Source organism: Arachis hypogaea, chromosome 19 (genome assembly GCF_003086295.3).
Source record: "Arachis hypogaea cultivar Tifrunner chromosome 19, arahy.Tifrunner.gnm2.J5K5, whole genome shotgun sequence".
NCBI classification, from domain to species: domain Eukaryota; kingdom Viridiplantae; phylum Streptophyta; class Magnoliopsida; order Fabales; family Fabaceae; genus Arachis; species Arachis hypogaea.
The window spans coordinates 148580546-148604087 of NC_092054.1; the positions used below are offsets into that span (position 1 = coordinate 148580546).

General features: G+C 34.9%; 4 protein-coding genes across 8 annotated transcripts; 2 read left to right on the plus strand and 2 right to left on the minus strand.

Moving 5' to 3' along the window:
* Positions 1–9420: 9420 nt before the first annotated feature.
* LOC112780005 (tetratricopeptide repeat domain-containing protein PYG7, chloroplastic) lies at positions 9421–12528 on the minus strand. 2 transcript variants are annotated; one of them, XM_025824352.3, is made up of 6 exons: positions 12314–12528; positions 11964–12054; positions 11718–11778; positions 10531–10814; positions 10158–10304; positions 9421–9993 (listed from the first exon to the last, which is right to left on the minus strand). In XM_025824352.3, exons 1-6 carry the CDS (start codon positions 12511–12513, stop codon positions 9712–9714), a joined length of 1065 nt encoding a protein of 354 aa, XP_025680137.1. In that variant the 5' UTR covers positions 12514–12528; the 3' UTR covers positions 9421–9711. The 2 variants fall into 2 exon arrangements, with proteins under 2 accessions (XP_025680137.1, XP_025680138.1); XM_025824353.2 differs by having other exon boundaries at positions 11718–11782; positions 12314–12493.
* Positions 12529–12602: 74 nt separating this feature from the next.
* Positions 12603–16205, plus strand: LOC112780004 (dihydrolipoyllysine-residue acetyltransferase component 5 of pyruvate dehydrogenase complex, chloroplastic). Its single transcript, XM_025824351.3, has 6 exons — positions 12603–13686; positions 14331–14522; positions 14619–14706; positions 15411–15481; positions 15572–15655; positions 15781–16205. Exons 1-6 carry the CDS (start codon positions 12811–12813, stop codon positions 15883–15885), a joined length of 1416 nt encoding a protein of 471 aa, XP_025680136.1. The 5' UTR covers positions 12603–12810; the 3' UTR covers positions 15886–16205.
* A 696-nt stretch (positions 16206–16901) lies between these two features.
* On the plus strand, positions 16902–17345 carry LOC112779028 (uncharacterized). Its single transcript, XM_025823291.1, has one exon. The coding sequence runs from the start codon at positions 16902–16904 to the stop codon at positions 17343–17345; it is 444 nt and encodes a 147-aa protein (XP_025679076.1).
* A 639-nt stretch (positions 17346–17984) lies between these two features.
* LOC112780002 (uncharacterized) lies at positions 17985–23257 on the minus strand. Of its 4 annotated transcripts, none has more exons than XM_072227239.1 (8): positions 23048–23257; positions 22687–22936; positions 21439–22158; positions 20503–20855; positions 19305–19516; positions 18935–19191; positions 18674–18852; positions 17985–18564 (listed from the first exon to the last, which is right to left on the minus strand). In XM_072227239.1, the coding sequence occupies exons 2-8, from the start codon at positions 22919–22921 to the stop codon at positions 18481–18483; spliced, it is 2040 nt and encodes a 679-aa protein (XP_072083340.1). In that variant the 5' UTR covers positions 22922–22936; positions 23048–23257; the 3' UTR covers positions 17985–18480. The 4 variants fall into 4 exon arrangements, with proteins under 4 accessions (XP_072083340.1, XP_025680135.1, XP_025680134.1 ...); XM_025824350.3 differs by having other exon boundaries at positions 21427–22158; XM_025824349.3 differs by having other exon boundaries at positions 22687–23254.
* Positions 23258–23542: the final 285 nt, after the last annotated feature.

Genomic DNA, 23542 nt, shown 5'->3' on the forward strand with positions numbered 1-23542 from the left:
CAGTAGTATGTCACATTTTGCCAATTTGCCTTATGTATCAACCATTTCTTATCTTCTTTTATTTATTATTAATTTTTTTTTTATGAAAGTGTAATAACTAATTGGGTAGCTAGGACAAAATAGGGGCCCAAATCCAGAACATGCTCAACAAACATAGACTGCAATGATTTCTCAAACAATGATATAAGCAATGACGAAATGGAAAGAGGTGATAAAAGAATCACTTTATCCTTGAAAATGACCATTTAATATTATGTATTTATTTAATAAAAGAAATAGAAGAGCGGAAATAGAAGAGCGGAAATAGAATGTGGTGGGAGCTATTGTGATGGCTACTCGAGCTGCCTTCTTTTGATTTTTCAATGTACTTTTTGGTGTTCAAATCTAAATTAATTTAAATTAAACTATTAGTTCAATTCAATTTAAATAAAAATTAATTAAAATTTTATTAATTTATATTTGTTTGGATTATATTTTTAGCAAATTGCATAGATTGGATTAAATTTTAAATTTATTTTTAAATTGAATTTAATTTAATTTAATTCAAACTACATAATATAATATAATTGATCCATCACTGTATAACATGGTCTTTATTGTACATTATAAGTTACTCGACCTTAATTATCATTCATTCTGTAACCGACACCTTCATTATCGACTTAATGACCATTATTCTGACTTAATGATCAACGATCATACCATCAACTCTATTCATTAACTCTATGCCTGTAAAAGACACCAATTTCTATATACACCAGATATTCTATACACATTCTAAATAGATTCTAGAGACATTTTAGATATATTCTATATACATTCTATATTCATAGAATTATTATAATATACAATACATGATAACTTCTATTTCATGTTTTACATTCTATATTCATAGAATTATTCTTATACCTCTTAAACACTTACTGACTTGAGCGTCAGAGTGTCTTTTGCATGTACCCACCTCCTTGTTCTCTTCTTGCCGACGTATAACTCATCCCGACAAGAAGCTTGAAGATATTCATCGACGGACGAGCTATACACTGGCCAAACTCAGCAAGAACAATTGGCGCTGTCTGTGGGGACGAGTAAAATAATTCCTACTCCCCTTAGGTTCATAAAATTTGATTTACATTCAAATTTTTGAACCAATCTCAACAATCTTCTTTAAGATTTTATTTAATACCTCTTATCAAATTTTAATCTATCGTAACTCTTTATAAAGTATGTACTTTATACATTTGAATTGCTTTACTTTTACGTATCATAATCTTTTACATATCATAATCGATCAATGAACCAATCCGAGAATAAACTCGGCTTTCAATCAATCCGAGAACAAACTCGGTTTTCAATCAATTCGAGCACAAACTCACTTATCAATTTCGCTTACTTTTTCAAAGTTTTCTATTTACACAAGTAAAATTATATATTTTATTCAACATACTTTTGCATTTATATTGTGTAACTAATATTTATTGATTTATTAGTTATATTCAAACCTCAATATATGTTCTATACAATAATGACATATAACAACTATATCAATTGTATTTTTATTTCATTGTATATTATATTCTTATTACTTAATGATTTCATTTAAACAATTAAATGACAGTAATGATGAGTTAAAATCTTAAAATTGGATTCTATCAAAAATTAATTATATATCAATTATATATAACTGTTACACTATTCAGTTTATGCTATTAAATTTTATGTTACTATTTGTTTAATGTAGAAAATTAAACAAGTAATTTACTATTATTGCACGAAAAATATCCCTCGTCATACTGTAACTGCTAGAAACATTATACTAAATGTATAATTCAATAACTGTTATCTTATTGCTTTATTATCAAATTAAAGTATGTCCTACAAAACAAAATTCATATATTCACATTTGGCATGTATGACATTCATATATGTCGTCTTCTTCTCTACAATTATCAACTTTCAAGGTATATTTTTCTACTTTGAACTCTTTTACTTTTACAATATATATTATTCAATATATGTTGCGATTTTAGACATATTCATTTTCTCAATTTATCTTATTCATGTCGTATGACCTTCACTATAAATTGTAAATATTCAATAACTAATTGCTTTGAGCGAGAAATTTATCAATAAGTTGTTGTGGGCCGAAAAAATTCCCAAGACAATTAATCATTATATCCTCAGATCATACAATCGATTTCGTCAATGGATATCTATCTCTGAACTTTTCAGTTCACATACAATCAAATGCTAAAATTGTTCTTAAGCGGAAAAGTATCCCCCACTCAACTATCTTGATTGAATGATTCTTATCACTCAATTATTTCTTGAATAAGTGTCGACATAATAACCCGACTAAGCTTGGGGGCTCACCATATCATTATTCACTTATCTTTTAACAAAGTTATAACTCATTTTATTTTCTAAGCTTAGCCTGGATCATACGATCGGCAGACAAAGCTTGGGGACTGTGATCCGTCACCTTATAACTCGGTTTTTATTGTGCATTATGAGTTATAACTCGGCGTTAATTATCATTTATTCTTTACTTGTAACCGACACCTTCATTACCGACTTAATGACCATCATTTCAATCTTAATGACCAAACGGTCATAACATGAATATCAATCATCAATTATATGCCTATAAAAGAAACCTTCTATATCTAATCTCAGGGGGTAACATGATAAGTTCTATAAGTTCTATATCATGTCTTACATTATATATTCATAGAATTATTCTTATACCTCTAAAACACTTATTGACTTGAGCGTCGGAGTGTCTTTTGCAGGTATCCACCCTTGTTCTCTCCTTGCCGACGTATAACTCATCCTGACGAGTGAGAAATTTGAAGACATTCATCGACGGACGAGCTATACACCGGTCAAACTCAGCAAGAACAATAATATTATTTTTTATTATTATGTTTAAAATTTTGTTTATAATATGTTTAATTTGTTATTACATTTTTATCTTATTCATGTATTATTATTTAGTAAATATTTTATGAATTAAAAAATGAATTTATTAATTTTATTTTATTTTAGCTAACTTATAATTTATTTTTATTATTATGTTATTATTGATTTTTTAATATATTATTAAAACTTGTTATGTCATTATTGATTATTTAAGATTTTGATGTTGAAACTTGTTATGTATATTTATTTTTTTAATTTATAAAATCGCAAATCCAATCTAATCCAAATTGATTAAAATTGAATTGGATTGTCTAAAAAAAATATCCAATCCAAACTACAAATAAAATTTGTTCTTGTTGAGTTTGGCCAGTGTATAGCTCGTCCGTCAATAAATGTCTTCAAGCTTTTCGTCGGGATGAGTTATACGTCGGCAAGGAGAGAATAAGGGGGTGGGTACCTGCAAAAGACACTCCGACGCTCAAGTCAGTAAGTGTTTAAGAGGTATAAGAATAATTCTATGAATATAGAATGTATATAGAATATATCTAGAATGTCTCTAGAATCTATCTAGAATGTGTATAGAATGTCCGGTGTATATAGAAATTGGTGCCTTTTACAGGCATAGAGTTGATGAATAGAGTTGATGGTATGACCGTTGATCATTAAGTCAGAATAATGGTCATTAAGTCGATAATAAAGGTGTCGGTTACAGAATGAATGATAATTAAGGCCGAGTAACTTATAATGCACAATAAAGACCGTGTTATACGGTGACGGATCATAGCCCCCAAGCTTTGTCTGCCGATCATATGATCCAGGCTAAGCTTAGAAAATAAAATGATTTATAACTCGGTTGAAAGATAAGTGAATAATGATATGGTAAGCCCCAAGCTTAGTTGGGTTATTATGTCGATACTTATTCAAAAAATAATTGAGTGATAAGAGTCATTCAATCAAGGTAGTTGTGTGGGGGATACTTTTCCGTTTAAAAACAATTTTAGCATTTGATTGTATGTAATATCCATTGACGGAATCGATTGTATGATCCGAGGATATAATGGTTAATTGTCTTGGGAATTTTTCCGGCCCACAACAGCTTATTGATGAATTTTTCGCTCAAAGCAATTAGTTATTGAATATTTACAATTTATAGCGAACGTTATATGACATGAATAAGATAAATTGAGAAAATGAATATGTCTAAAGTCGCAACATATATTGAATAATATATATTGTAAAAGTAAAAGAGTTCAAAGTAGAAAAATATACCTTGAAAGTTGATAATTGTAGAGAAGAATACGACATATATGAATATCATACATGCCAAATGTGAATATCTGAATTTTGTTTTGTAGGACATGCTTTAATTTGATAATAAAGTAATAAGATAACAATTATTGAATTATACATTTAGTATAATATTTCTAGCAGTTACAGTATGACGAAGGATATTTCTCGTGCAATAATAGTAAATTTGCATGTTTGTAACTATTTTTTGCTTAACTTTTTGTATTAAACAAATAGTAACATAAAATTTAATAGCATAAAGTATAGAATATATATTGATGTTTGAATATAACTAATAAATTAGTAAATATTAGTTACACAAAATATAAATGCAAAAGTATGTTGAATAAAATATATAATTTTACTTGTGTAAATAGAGAACTTTGGAAAAATTATCAAAATTGACATGCCAACTTATGCTCGGATTGATTGAAAGTCGAATTTGTTCTCGGATTGATTGAAAGCCGAGTTTGTTCTCGGATTGGTTCATTGATCAATTATGAGATGTGAAATATTATAATACGTAAAAATGAAGCAATTTGAATGTATAAAGTACATACTTTATAAAAAATTACGATAGATTAAAATTTGATAAGAAGTATTAAATAAAATCTTAAACAAGATTGTTGAAATTGGTTCAAAAATTTGAATGTAATTCAAGTATTATGAACTTGAGGGGAGTAGAAATTATTTTACTCTCCCCATAGACGGCGCCAATTGTTCAAGTATTATTTTTTACTTAACTTTTTGCACTAATCATATAGCTAGTAACATAAAATTTAATAGCATAAAGTAAATAGTATGACAGTTATATATAATTGATATACAATTAATTTTGGATGGAATCCAATTTTAAAATTTGAACTCATCATTACTATCATTTAATTGTATAAATGAAATCACTAAGCAATAAGAATATAGTACATAATGAAATAAAAACGCAATTGACATGGTTGTTATATATCATTATTGTATAGGACATATATTGAGGTTTGAACATAACTAATAAATCAATAAATATTAGTTACATAAAAAATAAATGCAAAAATATGTTGAATAAAATATATAATTTTACTTGTGTAAGTAGAGAACTTTGAAAAAGAAAGCAAAATTGATAAGTGAGTTTGTGCTTGGTTTGATTGAAAACCGAGTTTGTTCTCGAATTGATTGAAAGCCGAGTTTATTCTCGGATTGGTTAATTGATCGATTATAAGATGTGAAATATTATGATACATAAAAGTGAAGCAATTTGAAGGTATAAAATACAAACCTTATAAAAAGTTACGATAGATTAAAATTTGATAAGAGGTATTAAATAAAATCTTAAACAAGATTGTTGAGATTGGTTCAAAAATTTGAATGTAAATCAAGTTTTATGAACCTAAGGGGAGTAGGAATTATTTTACTCGTTCCCACAGACGGCGCCAATTGTTCTTGCTGAGTTTGGCCGGTGTATAGCTCGTCCGTCGATGAATGTCTTCAAGCTTCTCGTCGAGATGAGTTATACGTCGGTAAGGAGAGAACAAGGGGATGGATACCTGCAAAAGACACTCCGACGCTCAAGTTAGTAAGTGTTTTAGAGATATAAGAATAATTCTATGAATATATAATGTAAGACATGATATGGAACTTATAGAACTTATCATGTTACCCCCTGAGATTAGATATAGAAGGTTCCTTTCATAGGCATAGAATTGATGAATGATATTCATGTTATAACCGTTTGGTCATTAAGATTGAAATGATGGTCATTAAGTCGATAATGAAGGTGTCGGTTACAAGCAAAGAATAAATGATAATTAACGCCGGATTATAACTCATAATGCACAATAAAGACCGACTTATAAGGTGACGGATCAAAATTAATATTCAGATTAAATGAGTTTTTGATTCAAAATCGATCCAAATCGCACTACGAATCCCCTCTAATTCTCCTTATCAATAAAGTAGAAGATTGTGATTTTTTTTTCAAAATTCTCAAGTGCGCACAAAAAAAATCATTAAGTTTATATACAGTTATATATATATTATTTAATACATTTTTAATATCAGTCCAGCTACACATTGAAGTGTTTTTAACTAAATTAAATTAAGTTGGCCTAAATTCAACAAAAATCACTTTATCATACCAGCGTGTACACATGCAAGTTTTAATAATGTAAAACATATCATTTTTCCTTGTGTTCTTTCTTCTTTTTCGCTTTCCTTCTTCTTTGTCTTTGCATTCTTTCTTATTCTTATTCTTAGCATTCCTTCTTCTTATTCGTGTGTTTTCTTTCAATCGTCATTCTTTTATTGCTGCTGTTGTTGCTGTGTTTTTTTCTTTTTCTCTTTTTAATTGAGGTTTATTTAGATCCAGAAATGAATTTGATAAATGAATTCGATGTGTTTTTGTTGATGATTGAGTTTATTTATCGAATTCATTTCTGGATCCAAATGAATCTCAATTAAATTAAGAAATGAACCGAAATTACAAAGAATAAAAAATTTGGTCAATACTTATCAACAGTATCAAGTGAACCTCAATTAGTATACAAATGAACTGAAATAAATTAAGAAATAAATCGAAACAGAGAAAATCAAAACTAATAAAGATGTTTGCAAAATGTTGGTGTTATTGGTGATAACGATAACGAAAAAGGAAAAGAAAAAGAAGACGCAACATTAGGGAAGAAGAATTAGAAGCCTACGTACGCGAATTTGGAAGAAGAAGAAGAGGGAGAAGGAAACGGAGAAGGAAAAGGAGACGCGTAATTTGAAAAGTTGTTATAATAACTTGGTTAGACTTGATTAAGTATTTTGTTTGGATGTAGAGCTTTATTGTTTTAATATATACTACTTATTCCAATATATATTCGAGTGACTTATTTTGTGTTTAGGTAACATAATTTTTTTTTTTTGGTTTATCCAAACGGTATCCCCCAATCCGACAGGTTAAGGATTAATCCGTCGCGAATTTGAGCTCCATTTAATGGTTTGCCGCTGGCCAATGAGTTGCTACATGCACAAAGCGAAGTTCGAACTCTCGACACTTACTTAAGCGGACGAGTGAGCTGACAATTCGATCAACCCAAGTTGGTTTAGGTAACATAATTTTATTTAACTTTTTGTCGTGTTCATGCATATTTCAAAAGTATGCAATGGCGATAAAAACTTTCTTAAAAACATTAACTCTACATTGGCTACATCATATTTTTCTTCTTCCTTTTTTAAACTTTTTTGGTTGGGTGTGAGGTGGGAGTAGTAAAGAGAGAGGAGTAGGCAAGTTAGTCTCAAGCCTCAACCCAAATCCGCTATCCTCTACGTCCCAACAAACATAATGAAGGGATTTTGGCCAAAATTATTGGCCCTTTAAGCACTCCATTAATAATGGCTGGCTGCTGAATTCCGATGGCTGCTTGACAAAATGGTTTAGTAGTAGTTTATGAGTCCCATCAGAATTATTCAAATTTTTAAAATGGTGAAATAATACATTCTGCTCAACTCAAGGTCCAGAGAAGGGTCGCATCCAAAAAGTATAATGTATGCAACCTAACCTAATAATTACATCAATGATTGGTTTCATGATTAAACTCAAGGTCTAGAAAAGGATCGCATCTAAAAAGTATAATGTATGCAACTTAACCTAATAATTGTTTTTATGATTTGCAATCGTAACCTTGAAATCACATATAGAGACAACTCAACCGTGACTAATTCTTAATACCGTCAGAATTTACCTTTAGATGCATAAGGAATTGACCAAAAAACATAAAACTTGTTGCATATATGTCACCCATTAAATTCAGAACATGATACTTAAACAACCAAAGCATCTACCATTTATATTAAGATTCTGCCATGTGAAGACCATGTTTGGACTGTTGAAGGTTCAGAATCACTGACGGGGACCACTCCCTTGCAAGAAAGGGGAATGGTGCCATGAACGCATTGAAAGTAGCTCCAAGCTTAAAGATGTGGCAGTAAACTGAAAACAGAAACCTGTTAAGTGGTGTTAAGTGGAGTTAATACCCAAATGATCCTCGAAATTTGACTACCAACTCAATTTGATCCTTTAATTTTCAATTGACCCAATTTATACCCTGAAATTTTAAGACGATTGACCATTTCGTTCAACTCCGTCACCGGAATGATGACGTGGCACCCAAACCTCACCATATGCCTCTCCTTTTTCCTCTTACCATAGCCATCACCACCTCTCCTCTACCAACACTCTCTCTCCCCCAACAAACAACAACATTCACAGTCCACCAACACCCACACATTTCCACCGCTATAGCTTCGAAGAGCATAACGCCTACACTCACCATTCCTTCATGACTGCAAGCAGATAACAAACCAATGTATGTGACATTGTTAGGGGCAACACCATGAACCACCATTTGCGAAAAAAAACTGCAATGCTTGCTTACCGTGACCATTCATCGCTATGCCGCAAATAACAGCACCCCAAGAAATAACATCCTTATGCACAATAATGTTGAAAATCTTGAACCCCATTTTCATGTAACCACACTTAGCATACAGGTTGAGCAATACATTCCCAATGTTACCATCAATCACAAGGTCACACCACCCATTGTCCCAAATTCGAAGCACTCTTACTCATTGCAACCATCTTCGTGTTCCTATTAAGAGGAATTTAAAGTGTGGTGATGTGTTTCTTTTTTTTTTTTTATTTCTCTTCAATTTGTTAATATTAGTAATTGTTAATGTTGTTTGTTAGAGAGGAAAGATAGTAATGGTGACGGTGAGAAAGGGAAGGATCAAATAATAGAAAAACCCTTCATAAGTAGCGGTGGAAATGTGTGGGTGTTGGTAGATTGTGAATGTTGTTGTTTGTTGGGGGGAGGGAGGGTGTTCTTAGAGGGGAGGTGGTGATGACTATGCTAAGAGGAAAAAAGAGAGGCATGTGATAAAATTTTGGTGCCACGTCATCACTCTGATAACGGAGTTGGACGGAAAGGCCAATCTGAACCACGTCTTAAAATTTCAGGGTATAAATTGAGTCAATTAAAAATTGAAGGATCAAATTGAATCGATGGTCAAATTTCGAGGTCATTCTGAGTATCAGAATTAACTCCTGTTAAGTGGCAAACCAATTTAATAGTGGATTTTTTATCCTTGTCACTCGCATAATCTTATTACCAAAAATTTGACTAATAAATTGAAGCTTTTATTTCCAGAACATGAAAGCAGATGAATTCTAAGAAGGAAAGAAAAATCAACTCTATCTTTAAACATTGAACAATAGTTACATCACCATCTATCTGGCTCTCTCTAATCCACACACAAATAGAGAAAGGCACAACACAGCAACCATCTGTTCTGAGGGAAATAACCAAAAATTTCTCCCAACACACCAAATTAATAAAACATATAATAAACAATTTATTTATATTTCAAGGTGTGATAAGCTCCCTCATCAAACCTCAAGTAAGTTACTGAAAGCTGTGTTAAAAAGTCTTCCATATATGTAGTGTTGAGTATCAACAATAGCATTCTTTATTTCTCTTTGGACTTGACAGGAACCCCTTTGTACATTTCAACACGGTCCTTCAAAGCGTCTCTTCTGGGCCGAGCAATCTTGTTGTTAGGATCAAATAGCAGGACTTCTTCAAATGCCTTAAGAGCAGCCTTATATTCTTTTTTATTCTCAAAGGCATCCCCAAGATTGTTCCATGCTGTGACATAGCCTGGTTGAAGCTTTACAGCCATCTCAAACTGAGCAATTCCTTTGTCAACCTTCCCATCACGGACGTAGCTGACACCAAGAGCATTGTACACCTACATTTGTGGATGAGTTGCCAAACAAGTCATATAATTGTTGTTTATACCAGAACAATATATAGAATACCATCATTCTGCTATTTTCGAATTAAATTTAAAATTTGCCGATTATGTTTTAACCTTGTTAGCAATCAAACAAGTATATATAAAATTCATCCAACCTGCGCAAGATCTTGCTTATCCCCATCCCATTTCTCAATTGCTTGAAGCAGAAACTTGGTGGCAGCTGGATAAAACTTCCTCCGCAGCATCACTGCACCAAGTTCAAAAAGCTCAGTTGCACTGGCATCACCACTTCGTACTTGCTCCTGGGGCAATGGGAGAAAATGATAAAGGAAACAATTATCACAACAAATAGTTCCAAGTAACTTGTGCATAACCTTTGATTATGGCGCAAAAGACAAAATCAGAAAACCAGTTGAACGTGTAAAAACCAGGGTTAATACTATATTTCAAGGAGGTTAATACTATATGTTTAGTTCAAGAGAAAACCAATATTAAGTACTTCCAGAAGAAATAAGCACAGGTTCAAACCTGCAACTCTTTGGCAGAAAGGTCAAGTTCTCTGCGAACAAGAACTTGGCGAATCACAAAGTAAGTCCCAACCCCTAGCAAACCCAATAATGATACCAAGTATAATAGTTGGATGCTTAAATCAAATAACTCTCCAACTTCATATATCTGATTCATCTTCATTGAGTCACTTGCATATGAAAGACCAGGAGAAACCACTGATAAAGTCTGCCCAAACAAGAATGTATAAACCAATTTAGATAACAATCCCCCATCTTCAAGATCCTCTGTTGTTAAGTCATTCACTGAAAATCAACCAAGAAAAGATTAAGCAGGGTAATGTCTCAAGTGACTGTGCAATTCAACAACAACATTGAAAATTTTGAATTAGCTGGCATTTGCACAAATGTTGAAACGAAATTTGCCACAATACATAAAACTCTCAAAAAAGATCATTTTTCATTGGTGTCACCTAATTCTAATTATAAATTTGAACATTCAGAAGAATGAATACAATTAGATTTAATGGCCAAATTGAAATTCCTCGAGTCACCTAGAGCTATGGTATTAGGTTTGTTATGAACAATAACAAATTATTTAATACATGGAAATTGTTTTTCCCTTTTTACCCAACTTAAACACAAGCCCACCCATGATTTACAGAATTAGGTGGCTCCAGATGAGTTGGATCTCATAACTGGCAATTTTCCAGTGACTGTTAACTAAGCTAAGCACATCAGTTAAATATTAATCAGCTAGTCGCTATTTGTTTTTCCAGATAGATTGACCTATTTAATTCATCAATCCAAATAACTGCTATTGGGTTAACTCACACATCCATGTTAAGACCAATGATGAATCATGGGTTGACCCATTTCAATGCTCAGATGATATCTATTAGAATATCGAACTGTTAAGTATCTAAAAAAAGTGGGTAACCACACCTTAAAGCTAGCTATAAAGGAGGAAGAACTCTCCTTAAATACAAGATCAAACATTCTATACTATTCGATGTGAGACTTTGGGCACCTCATAATACCCAAGTAACTAACACAAACCCAACAATGCATAACTTCAAAATAAATAAACAACTCAAAGAATAATTCCTGTTTTTGTATAAACTAGAAACGGCACAAACTAATTCCTGATATGCAAAAACAATCATAAATAAGAATATTAAAAGGAGAGAAAAGGGAACTAGGAATTACTCTCAGATTGCTTTGTGACAAGGGTATTATGGGATTCGATTGTCATTTCTCTTTGAAACATCTGTCTTCATCCACAATGGAAGCAAAAAATTAGTATCCAGAACTTAAAGTTGTGAACATAAAGAATGAACAACAATGAGAAAACTACAAGATTAAACTCAAATTAGACAAATTCTAGCTGATTTTTTCAGAAAACACGAAAATGCTTAGCAGTTTCATGCATTACAACATGTAAACGAAAACAACCTTAAGGACAATGCTGCTCTTCATCGCATCAACCCTGTGTCCGTGCAGAGTAGTCAATCCTACCTGCCGAATCCCCGAGGCTTTCATGTTTCTGCAAATAATTCCTCAGGTTAATAATCATCTATGCAGAAGAGCTAAACAAACAATGGCATCAAATATTCAAATCTAATACTAACAGTAAAGAGGTTAACGAACTGAATATCAAGATAATGAATAGGCACACAGAAAGCATCTAATTTTAACAAGCTACAGAAGAAATTGAAACTAGTGGCAGTACAAATTACAAGACATTGTCCTATGCAAAATTAACGGTAAAATCAGAAAGAGATAAGAGAAAGGGAGTTAGTTACTTGAAGAAGCATTTGCAGCGGAAGGGGCTTGAGCTGAGGGTTAAGGTTTTAGTGGGAAAGAGAGTGGAAAGAGACGAAGGAGGAGTGTAAGAGAGAAGAAGGAAGTGACCGAAACTTGAACCAACCATCTTCTTCTTCTCCTTGGAGCTTCGAAGTTCGCAGGGGTTATCCAACAAGGCTATACCATTCTGCCACGTCATGATTATTTAATGGGCCAATCATTGGGCCTATGTAAATATTTAAAAGGTCCAAGTCCAGTGTTAAAAGCCCAACAAAGGAAGCAATAGCTGCTACTTGTGTTTACTGTTTAGTGTAGTACCAAAAACAGGGCACATAACCTTCACCGGTAAGGTGGTTGAAACCTCCGTCTTCTTTCGATGACTTCGAGGAATAACTGAACCACCACAACGCTTTTTTAACGATAATAACAACATTCATTCACATCGCTCTCTCTCTCTCTCTCTCTCTCTCTCTCTCTGCATTGTTCGATTTTCCAAATGGCTCACCTTCTCCACACTCCTTTCCTTCCTTCTTCTTCCTCCTCCGCCGCCCTCCGCCGCAGCCCGGCCTCCTCGGGCACTCGTAGGCCTCCAGCGTCTCCCTGCGTGGTCCGCGCCAAGATCCGGGAGATCTTCATGCCGGCACTGAGCTCAACCATGACGGAGGGAAAGATCGTGTCCTGGGTGAAATCCGAGGGCGACAAGCTCTCCAAGGGTGAGAGCGTCGTCGTCGTGGAGTCCGACAAGGCTGACATGGACGTAGAGACCTTCTACGATGGTTACCTCGCCGCCATCATGGTTGACGAGGGCGGTGTTGCCGCCGTCGGAGCTCCAATCGCCCTCCTCGCCGAAAACGAGGACGAGATCGAACAAGCAAAGTCCAAAGCACAGTCACCTTCATCGGCTTCTTCTTCTGCTTCGTCTTCTCCTGCACCTGCACCTGCGCCAGCAGTGGAGGCTCAATCTGATAAGGCTCCCGTTAAGGCTGCTGCTGCTGCTGCTCCGGCGGTGGCATCCACGCATCCGGCGTCGGAGGGAGGGAAGAGAGTGGTGGCGTCTCCGTATGCGAAGAAGCTGGCAAAGGAGCTGAAGGTGGAGCTTGGGAGGATTGTGGGGACTGGACCTTTGGGCAGGATTGTAGCTAAGGATGTTGAGGCTTTTGCAGCTTCTGGTGCTGCTGCTGCTGCGGCTGCTGCGGCTCCTGCTGCACCGGTGGCTGCGAAGAGTGGTGGTGGGGTTGAATTGGGGAGTGTGGTGCCTTTTACGACAATGCAGAGTGCTGTGAGTAGGAACATGGTGGAGAGTTTGGGTGTTCCTACTTTTAGAGTTGGGTATACTATCACCACTGATGCACTCGATGCTCTCTACAAGAAGGTGAAATTCGATATCCTTTCCAGAAATTGCATTTGACGAACATGGTTTTCTTTAGTATACTTTTTTTTTTGGTTTGCATTGTTTGTTTTGAGTTGCTATGTGCTCTGCAATGTTGACATGAATATGACATGTTTAATGCACTGTTTTCCATCATTTTTAGTCTTTCTCTGAAATTTATTGGAAGCTTGGCTTACCTTTAGATACTGCAAAAGAGGGGGGAAAAGATTAGGCATTCAATTACTTGGTGGTATGTCTAAATCTAAATATTGCAGCACTTAGCATATATTGTTAATATTTGTGGAAATGCTTGCAATGATGATATTAGACAAAAAGTTGCTCTGTTATAATTAAAATATGTATATCTTTTCTTTGTTGGCTTAGTTTGCTAATGCATTATTAATCTGTTTGAGTAGATACATGATTTATGTATCTATTTTACTGAAGTCCATATTGTGGTAATGCTTGATGCTACATGAATATCACATAGATTCTTTTGGAATTTTATTCTGGTCAAATACATAATATAATGCCACTGTGTCAATTTAACTGTTAGTCTGATTGTCTAGACTTATGGTATGGAACACATTGCATTGTATACTGTTAACATCTGAATATCAGTGCTGATTCAATTTTATAAAATTCAGATCAAGTCAAAGGGAGTTACTATGACAGCATTGCTTGCCAAGGCTACAGCACTTGCTCTGGTTAAACACCCTGTTGTTAACTCTAGTTGTAGAGATGGTAATAGCTTTACGTATAATAGCAGCATCAACATCGCAGTTGCTGTTGCTACTGAAGGCGGACTGATTACTCCAGTGCTTCAGGATGCTGATAAGGTTTTTGATACGCTAATTTTGAGCTTCTTGAAGTTTTCCCTTTTAATATATGATGGAGCTTTGATTGTCAAGGGTTGTATTTGATGTATGTTGTAGGTTGACGTCTATACATTGTCAAGAAAGTGGAAGGAGTTGGTTGATAAGGCCCGGGCCAAGCAGCTCCAACCTCATGAGTACAGCACAGGTACAAGACTCAAATATTTATAATTATTTGGGATTTTCTTCAATCCAAGTTGGAGAAGATTGAAAACAGCTTGCAACTGAAAATACTATTTAGGGATTTTTAACCGGTTAAACACATTTTGGATTTTAAATGTACAACCCTAGAAAATAGATATTGAACCAAAGCTTATCCAAATAAGTTAGTATGCTAGATCAATCAAGGCTGTTGAACTTCAGCAAAGATTGACTTCTCTGTCCAATTAATCTCAAAATCTTAGGTCTAACTTTGCTCTGAGTGCAAGATACACATTTATAGACTTTGGGTGCTAATTCTTCATTAAATACAAACCAGGTTGATGAATTTAAAATTGAATATTACACCTACTATCACTTTTTCTGGGCTTCAAAATATCAAATTCAATTTTAAGATTTCACCAATCACCTGATGTTGGATTTAACTTCTCATTTCGCTATTGCATATCATAGAAATTTCTTTTCACTATTCTTTGATTTTCTTTACAACAACCTTACGGTGTTGTTCATGTGTCCTTTCTGATATGGACTAAACTGCTGATTTGTACAGTTCTGCCTGATAGTCTGTGGTCTTGCATGGAAACATTATGTTATTTGTCTTAAGAACAGTATATAGTATGCCCCTTGTATGGTCAATGCTGACCTTCATTAGGGTTAAATATGTGCTTAGAATCTGACCTTCATATGTGCTAGGTACCTTCACTCTGTCCAACCTTGGAATGTTTGGTGTTGATCGCTTTGATGCTATTCTTCCACCTGGAACTGTGAGTATTCGTACTCTTGGTGACATTTTGTTCGAATTAAATTAATGAGACACTGCATGAATTTGATCATATTCTTGATTATTTGTGTAGGGAGCCATAATGGCTGTTGGATCATCACAGCCAACTGTTGTGGCTACCAAGGATGGTCGCATTGGCATGAAGAACCAAATGCAGGTATGATAATCCAGACATGGTCTACAACACTAGGACTTGGAGTATGACTTACTTTTTGTCTAAGAAACACAAATCCTGTTCTAGATTTCTATTTTCTTATAATTGAAGGAAATGCGAAATTTCAGGTCAATGTGACAGCAGATCATCGCGTGATATATGGTGCTGATCTGGCTCAATTCTTGCAAACCCTGTCACAAATTATTGAGGACCCTAAGGATCTTACTTTCTAGTCCCATTTTCCTCTTTCCAAATGGTGCATTTTCATAGTAACAAGAAAATTTCCTTTCCTGCTATATTATCAATCGTTGACAAGAAGAAATTGAGAAGTCAATTACTATCCTCGGGATTTTGCAACAGGAGCAGAGTTTTGAATAGGGAAGTTGAGTTGTAGTTTGTTTAATTGAGATTTTTCAGTCTAATGTACCAATTTTTATTTTCGGTTAAATGCCATCTGATTATAGATTTTTCTTTCCTGTTTATTACTGTCAAATAATGGCCATCTGTTGTGTACACTTGAAAGTTGAAAATTAATTTTGAATTTCCAGATAAAGTGAGACTAGATATTGAAACTTCATTGTGTGAATGAACAAATGTCTTGGAGGCTAAGTAAGAAGTTCTGAAACAAATGTCTATTCCATGTGAGACCAAAATATAAAGAAATAGTTATTTTACATGATGATTTCGTCCAATACTAGTAATATATAGAGGGTAAACTTGCCTAAATAGATATTCAGTGAGCACAATCTGGATCCTGATTTCATCCCTTTTTATTATTATTCCTTTATAATTATGAATTATATCCTGTGGAAACTTTTGTGTCTAATTTCAAGGTCAATCATGCAAACAAGATGTCATGATTTGGTTGATCATGTATATAGTATGTTTTGCTGCCTTATGTTATTCATAGCTCAATTATTATACAACTGTTAATCTAGCAACCAAAGGTATAGAGCTGCTACTAATAGTTTTTCATAGGAAACTAAGAAGATGAGTTGACTTATTTAGTGTTGAAGATCTTGCTTGAAAATGTTAGTTGAAGCATATGAAAGTGCATAATTAATTGTGGGGAACAAAGACTGTAGGTTGCTTTTGCAGCAGTTGAACTAAAACCATTCCATTACAACAACTACTTGGTCCAAGTCCTCACCAAAAACCTAACCCAAAGAACTCACACACCATTCCAATTATTCCTGATCTCTCTAATATTCACATAAGAGGCCTAATAATAATCATCCTATATCCATTCATGGATACAGAAGACTTCAGCTTCCCTAGAATTTCTGAGAATTGTTCATATCATGGCATTGATTCACCTCCTTTATGGAATCTATCACCAGCAACAGCCTCTCCTAACCCCTACAAAGGAAATTATGATAAAGAACCCTGCTTTGAAACAAAGGTAGTGACATCAAATAAGGGAGAGAGGAGTGAAGAGGATCAAATGGATTTGTTGTGGGAAGATTTCAATGAGGAGTTGACTTCGACAACAATAGGTTCTGCTTCTGCTGTCTCTTTCTCAACAGAGTTGGTTGAATTCAGGTGCGCCACGGCTTTTACACTTGCCAAGAAGTCGAATGGTGCTCTTGTTCATAGTAGTAAGAATAGGCATGGCATGGTGTTGATCGTGAAGGTCTTAAAGAAGCTCTTCTTCAACAACTCTCATGGAAAATCCACCAGGAGAGTACTCTAATGAATATCATGTGATTTCCTTTCTTTTCTTTATACCATTCTTCTTCTTTTCTTCTTCCTTCCCTTAGCAGTAGTCTAATTCTTCCTCTTCCATGAAATGTATATGTAAACTTCAGTAAATATGATGTTGGTTTGATTTATGGTTGGCCACAATTCCCATAACATGACATAAAATACATGTGCATATTGATTAAGTACTACTAAGAGTAGTTTTAAAATGCTATGCTTTCTCCTTTCTTTTATGAATTTATTCAATCTCAAGATCAGTGGGGAAAAATGTCAATCTCTGAGTCCATTGAAGTAACTGCGAAATTGTTTTCTTATTATTTATCGACTTTCATTGCTACCTAATTGTCATCAACCACGAGTTCTTCTGATTTAATTTTTTTTGGTCAACTATTTATGATTTTTTATTAGAATGGCATGGCTTTTCACAAAAACTTTTGGACCAACCATCCAAAAACGCATCATTTAGACCCAAGGTACGTTCAATGATGAATGATATTAGTTTTAGTGTTGAATATTTCAAGTTTTAGTTTCTAAGTCATTCTTTTCTTTAACATCGAAGATCTAACTTCGATTCTACAATGACAATCATAGGGTAGGGCTCCACATAAATTGAGTCTGAGAAGGTTAGGGATGAGAGGAAATAATACATGAAATTTATAATGAAATATTCAAGTAATGAAATCAATGGCATGAATCACAAGTCAAATATCTAACATGAGTGACTATGAATGACCTATCAAAATTTTCTACATACAACAAAACAATCCCCAATTTAGAATTCAGACTAAGGATGGTCAATGAGGTCATTTAACGCTTTTGCTCATCTCCCAAGGTATAAATGAATTGGGATGGATTACAAAGAGGTATGACTAAAAAATACCACAAAAATTATATTCCATGGATGATGAATCATTTGTATTGTAGATCATATTTTTTCAGAAACCTTTTGCTTCTTTTGGAAACACCTGTGGTAGGTAGAAGAATCATCAAGTCACTGAACTGTGACACAAATTCTGAAGTAGATGGCCTCCATAAAAATCACAACTTCAACAGATATAGAACACACTTGGCCAAGTACATCATCATATCAAGCTCACTAGCAATGAAACTGTTAATATAATCTTGTCTTATTCTGTTGCTTTTTGTGCCACGCGCCTCTTCTCGTCCATCCTATGTCGGAACAACTTGGCTATGTGTCTTCTTTCACAATCCTGGTCATGGAAAAGAACATAAACCATGAAATCCACATTCATAGGTAAGATGTGTTTATTTATTTGTTCTTTCTTTTCTTTTTTTTTTTTTTTTTTTTTCTTTTCTGACCTTGAACATGTTAAGATGAAAGGGTTTGTCTGGATTCATCCTTCTCAGCTTCTGATAAGTGTATGCAAAACTTAGCTGATCACGAGGAGTAAACCGGTCGACTTCGTTGAACCAAAGACATGAGAACAAATTTGACATTGGGGTGTGTGCCCTTATAATAAAGGAACCTTCAGGTACATCTGCCAGCAAGAAGAAAATAAGTACATTAATCAACAATTTTGGAGAACTGGAAGAGAGCAAACCCTCAAAACAACAACATACTGCTTGGGAGAAGCTTGTTTGGATCTGATGCATTAAATCTTTGCAGTCCATCGGCCTTGTAAAATGCGAATTGTTCATCTATAACTGTATGGTTATACTTGTTTAGTTTCTTGTTTTGTGCTACCTCTTCCCACACACAATGCCGATCATAGTGATTGGATATCGCAAATTCATAACCCTTTCGCCACAAGAAGTACTCTAAGATCAGATATGGATCAAGCTGAAGACGTAATTTGCTGTCCAACCAAATCGAATACCTGAAACAAAATTTGAAAGAAAACCAAGAGCAAAAACCACAATTTAAATAGAATTCAAACCAGTACTGTTGAAATCAAAAGAACAACACATTGGACATCAGGCTCGGCCTCACCTAGCAAAAGGGAAAAGCCGATGTGGCAATAACTTAGGTATTTTACCCACTCTCCGCATATCGTCATAAGGCAGGTTCTTCACTACCACTAACTTCCAAAAGCCAATGAAACCCATCCTATCAGGCACATGGCCTTCGGCAGTAAGGGTTCGTACCGTAATCTCATCGGTAAACATCACAAAGCACACATTCTTCCTTGACAAACGAGTGATCTGAAATCACAATGACTATGTGAATGTAACAAAGTATGCTCTGTGACAATCATATCAACAGTTGATGATTGATCACACATAGGAACCACTGACCTCAACAAGACAACATTTTAATATTTGCAAGTTTACAACAAGAACTCAGTTCAAAGACATTTTAATAGTAGCAACAGCACATATTCAGCACTAGAGAGATATATGTTGAGAATAGTAAGTAATGATCAAATCTGTTGTTAATGCTCAACCTTTTACCCTTGAGTAGGCTTGCAAAAACATTTTTCCCCACCTTTCCCAATGCAATTTACCAAATTAAAGGAATACAAAGTTGGACGTTAGAACAGTAATGAGATATTTATTTTTCCCTAGCTACGTGGCCAAACATCTTATGGACTGAGAAGAGAAGCATGAGTGAAATAACTATGTGATAATTGATAACTAGCTATGTTGTAAGAGTCTTATGTTTCCAATGCCATTAGATATTTCCTTCACAAGATCTTCAAAATAGGAAGCACAAGAAATTGAGAACACAAATCAATGGGCTCATGTATGTTCATATTGTGAGTTGCTACAGTTGATGGTGACATTCCAATTAATTTCTCAAGATCTCCTTATTATTTCATTGTCCAAAATTCATTGTGTCTAAGCTTTCTACACTAGAATTATGTGAACACAAACATAAGCAGGTTATTGGTATCTTTAGAAGTCCATCTCCCAAACAGGGTATACGATACTAAGGATGCAGGCGACAAATTACACAATGCACCACTTAGAGAGGACCAGACAAACATGTAGGTTTATGCTGACAGCCAACCCTAAACACAAAATATCCACTTAGACTATAATAACTTCACATACTACCATTTTAAAATTAAATGGAACTAAAAATATGGATTATTAGTTTACTATAAAAATCACATCATGTGAATGTTAACCTCCGAATCCTTTTGAAGTCCCACAAAAAGAAATATCAGATTCTTTAGAACCATTACCGTTTTGTAGGCTGGAACCCTCAACCGATCAGAATTGCCAAATATGCACGAAATCACAGCAATATGGCATCTGCTAATGTAACTTGCATCATCTTCTGCCAAGTCAAATCCAGTGCTAGGGTAACCCTGAGGACCTCGAACAAAACCACAGTTTATATTCTGATCACGTGCAAAAAATGAATTTTCCCTCTCTTCCAAGCTCTGATGGCCACCAAATCTGGGCACCCACTCTTCCACGCCCTCAGGCTTCTCTTCTGTCTCTGTGTAGTGTAAGTTAAATCGTGCAAATTTTCGGCTTTCTAGTGGCTCTACAAGTTGTGTAGTTGAGTTTAACAGCTTCATCTCACAGGATCCTGAAAATAGGTCATGTGCAGGCAGGTTAAAGAGTTTTGCATACTTCTCTTTATAGATATTTTCTGGATAAGAGAAGAAGAAACATTCCCATCCACAAATATTTGAAAGCTAGACAGTGGTTCTAAGGATGTTTTATGAATCTAGAGAAGCTATGGAAAAGTTCAAAATAAAACCAGTTAGATATAGTGGTTTAAGTTTCCACTATAGCCATAAAGGCCCCATAACATACCAAAAAGATAAATAAATAGATAAATAAAAATTGGAAGTGTTTGTAAAATAGACCAATTTGTGTGAAAACTGGTTTTGAATAAACTTTAAAATCAACGAAAATCGATGTCAACCTAAGGCAAATTGAGATAGCAGTATGTGACGAGTGGGAATAGCACAAGAGTAAAAACTAATCTTATATAAACAGGGTTTGTCGATGTGATTGGTTAGAAAATCATCTCAATGTCTCTCAGTAAACAACATTCAGGGAAGCATCAGAAATAACTTTCCAAAGGAAGCCATTCAACCACAGATATTTTAGGAGTTCAACTGAAACCCCCATAAAATAAATATGAAGGTCACCTGAAAACTTACGGTGCCTGGATTTCCTTTTTGTTTCCGGTTGAGACTTTTTGCTTGAGCTTGCTTTTCTTTTGTTTGAGAAAGATGCTCCTCCATCACCCTCAGAAATATCATCGTCATTAGTTCCAGCATCAAAGGAATCATGGGATTCTTGTTGGAATCCATTGTCCAATGCTACTACATTGGAACTAGAAACCTTCCCTCTAACATGTTTACTGTTGTCAGAGTCATCGACTTCAGATTCATGGAAATCGAAAAAGTCATCATAGTCATCATCAATATCATCCATTGCATTCTTCTTGTTTAGGTCAGAATCATGTGACATTTTGCCATCACCTTCTCCTGAGCGTCCTGCATTCTTCAAAGAGGCCTCATATTCCTCTTCATACCTTCTCAATTCATGGCGTCCAGCTTCATTATATAAGCCAGTGCCTTTTCGCTTTACACCTGTGTCAGAATAACCCTGAGAAGACTTAACATCATTCTTCTTCTTCTTAAGTAAAACAACTTCTGCTTTTTCATCGCCAGTATCCCCACCAGTCTGCTTCATCATATCCTCATTGTAATCATCATCCCTTCTCCTATCATCCCTATCCCAATATCTCGAATCTCGACCATGTCCCCCAGAACCCTGGCCAAACTCAAGAACTTTCTTCTCTATCCGTGGTATATTTGTAAGAAAATCAGACTCGGCCTTTGAATCATCGGCAATATCACCACCATTACTTATTTCTGCAACCAAAGATTGGCAATCTTAAAATGACAGAAACCAATCCATTGCATAAAGAAGAACAAAAGCTAAAACATAAAACAACCTCAGCTCAAAAGTTCATTCGACAAACAATTTCGAATTCCCCTTCAAGACTTGAAGCATAAGAATAATAATGATTGATGATCAAGCAAATACTTGGGTCGACACATTATTATTCCGGTCACTGGCAAAAAAAATAAAAAAGTTGATGAAACCAGAAGATCTATTAGCTTCCCAGAAACCCCAATGCAACAAGTTGAACCCCCCCCCCCCCTTTTTTTTCCCAAAAAAAAAAATATCACACATCAAAACCTTCAGATTCAAACTTCAACCAGCAACCAAACAATAAATCAAACTCAAAACACATGCAAAAACACACCATGCAGATTTACAATCTCACTCAACAAAGCACAAAAAAGAAAAGCTGTCATTGCGATCACACTTCAAAAAAAAAAAAATGAAAAAAGAGTAAAAAACACTGGTTCAAGAGCAACAAGAAGAAGCTTCACCTTCTCTAGAAATGTAAGAAAACGTGACGACAGTGAGGACGAGTACGAGGAACAGGAAGAGGAGGATCGCCGGAACCGGAACCCGCCAGCCCCTTTCGGATCGCGCCGATCGCCGGTGCCGATTCTGCTTGTGAGTGGCGACGCCAACGGCTCCGCCACGAATCCCGACGGCAACGTGATCGGGGGAACCACCGTTGGGGTAGAGTGGATCCCCTCTCACCCCAAACCTCTCCATCCCCGATTGCCTTTGCTGTGCCATGACATCACAAAAAATGAAAAAGCGTAGAAGAAAAAAGAGAAAAAAATTGCAGTGTTTTTTTCTCTCTCTAGAACCTTCTCTCTCTAAAAAAGTAAGACCTACCCAGGAGCTCGTTTTGTTCAAAGATTCAAACTTTTGGTTTGGTTTAGCGGTGAGAGGTGAGGGTGCTGCTGATTCTTGGTGGTTGAGTGCTGAAGAGTGTGAAGCAAGCGATAGATGAAGATGGTTCAGTGTTTTTTTCCTTTTTCTTTTTTTTTTGGGAAAAAAATTGGTAAGAAGAGTTTTCAATTAATTATTAATTAATTCGTCATTAATTAAAAGCAATGCATGTGTGTCAGTGTGTGACAGAGAGAGAGAGGGCTTGCCGGTGACAGTGAGTCGGTGACGACGGCGTCGGCCGGTGATGTAGACGGAGGAAATTAGATGTTTTAATAAAAAAATTAAAATAAAAACTTACTAAAACATTGTTAATTCATTGAATCAAGAGAGTATTTTCAATGCATTTATAATGTAAAATTTACATTGCGGTTAATTATACCCCTTCTTTTAGATGAATATTTAAGTGATTAATATAAAAAAATATTTATTTTTATTAAC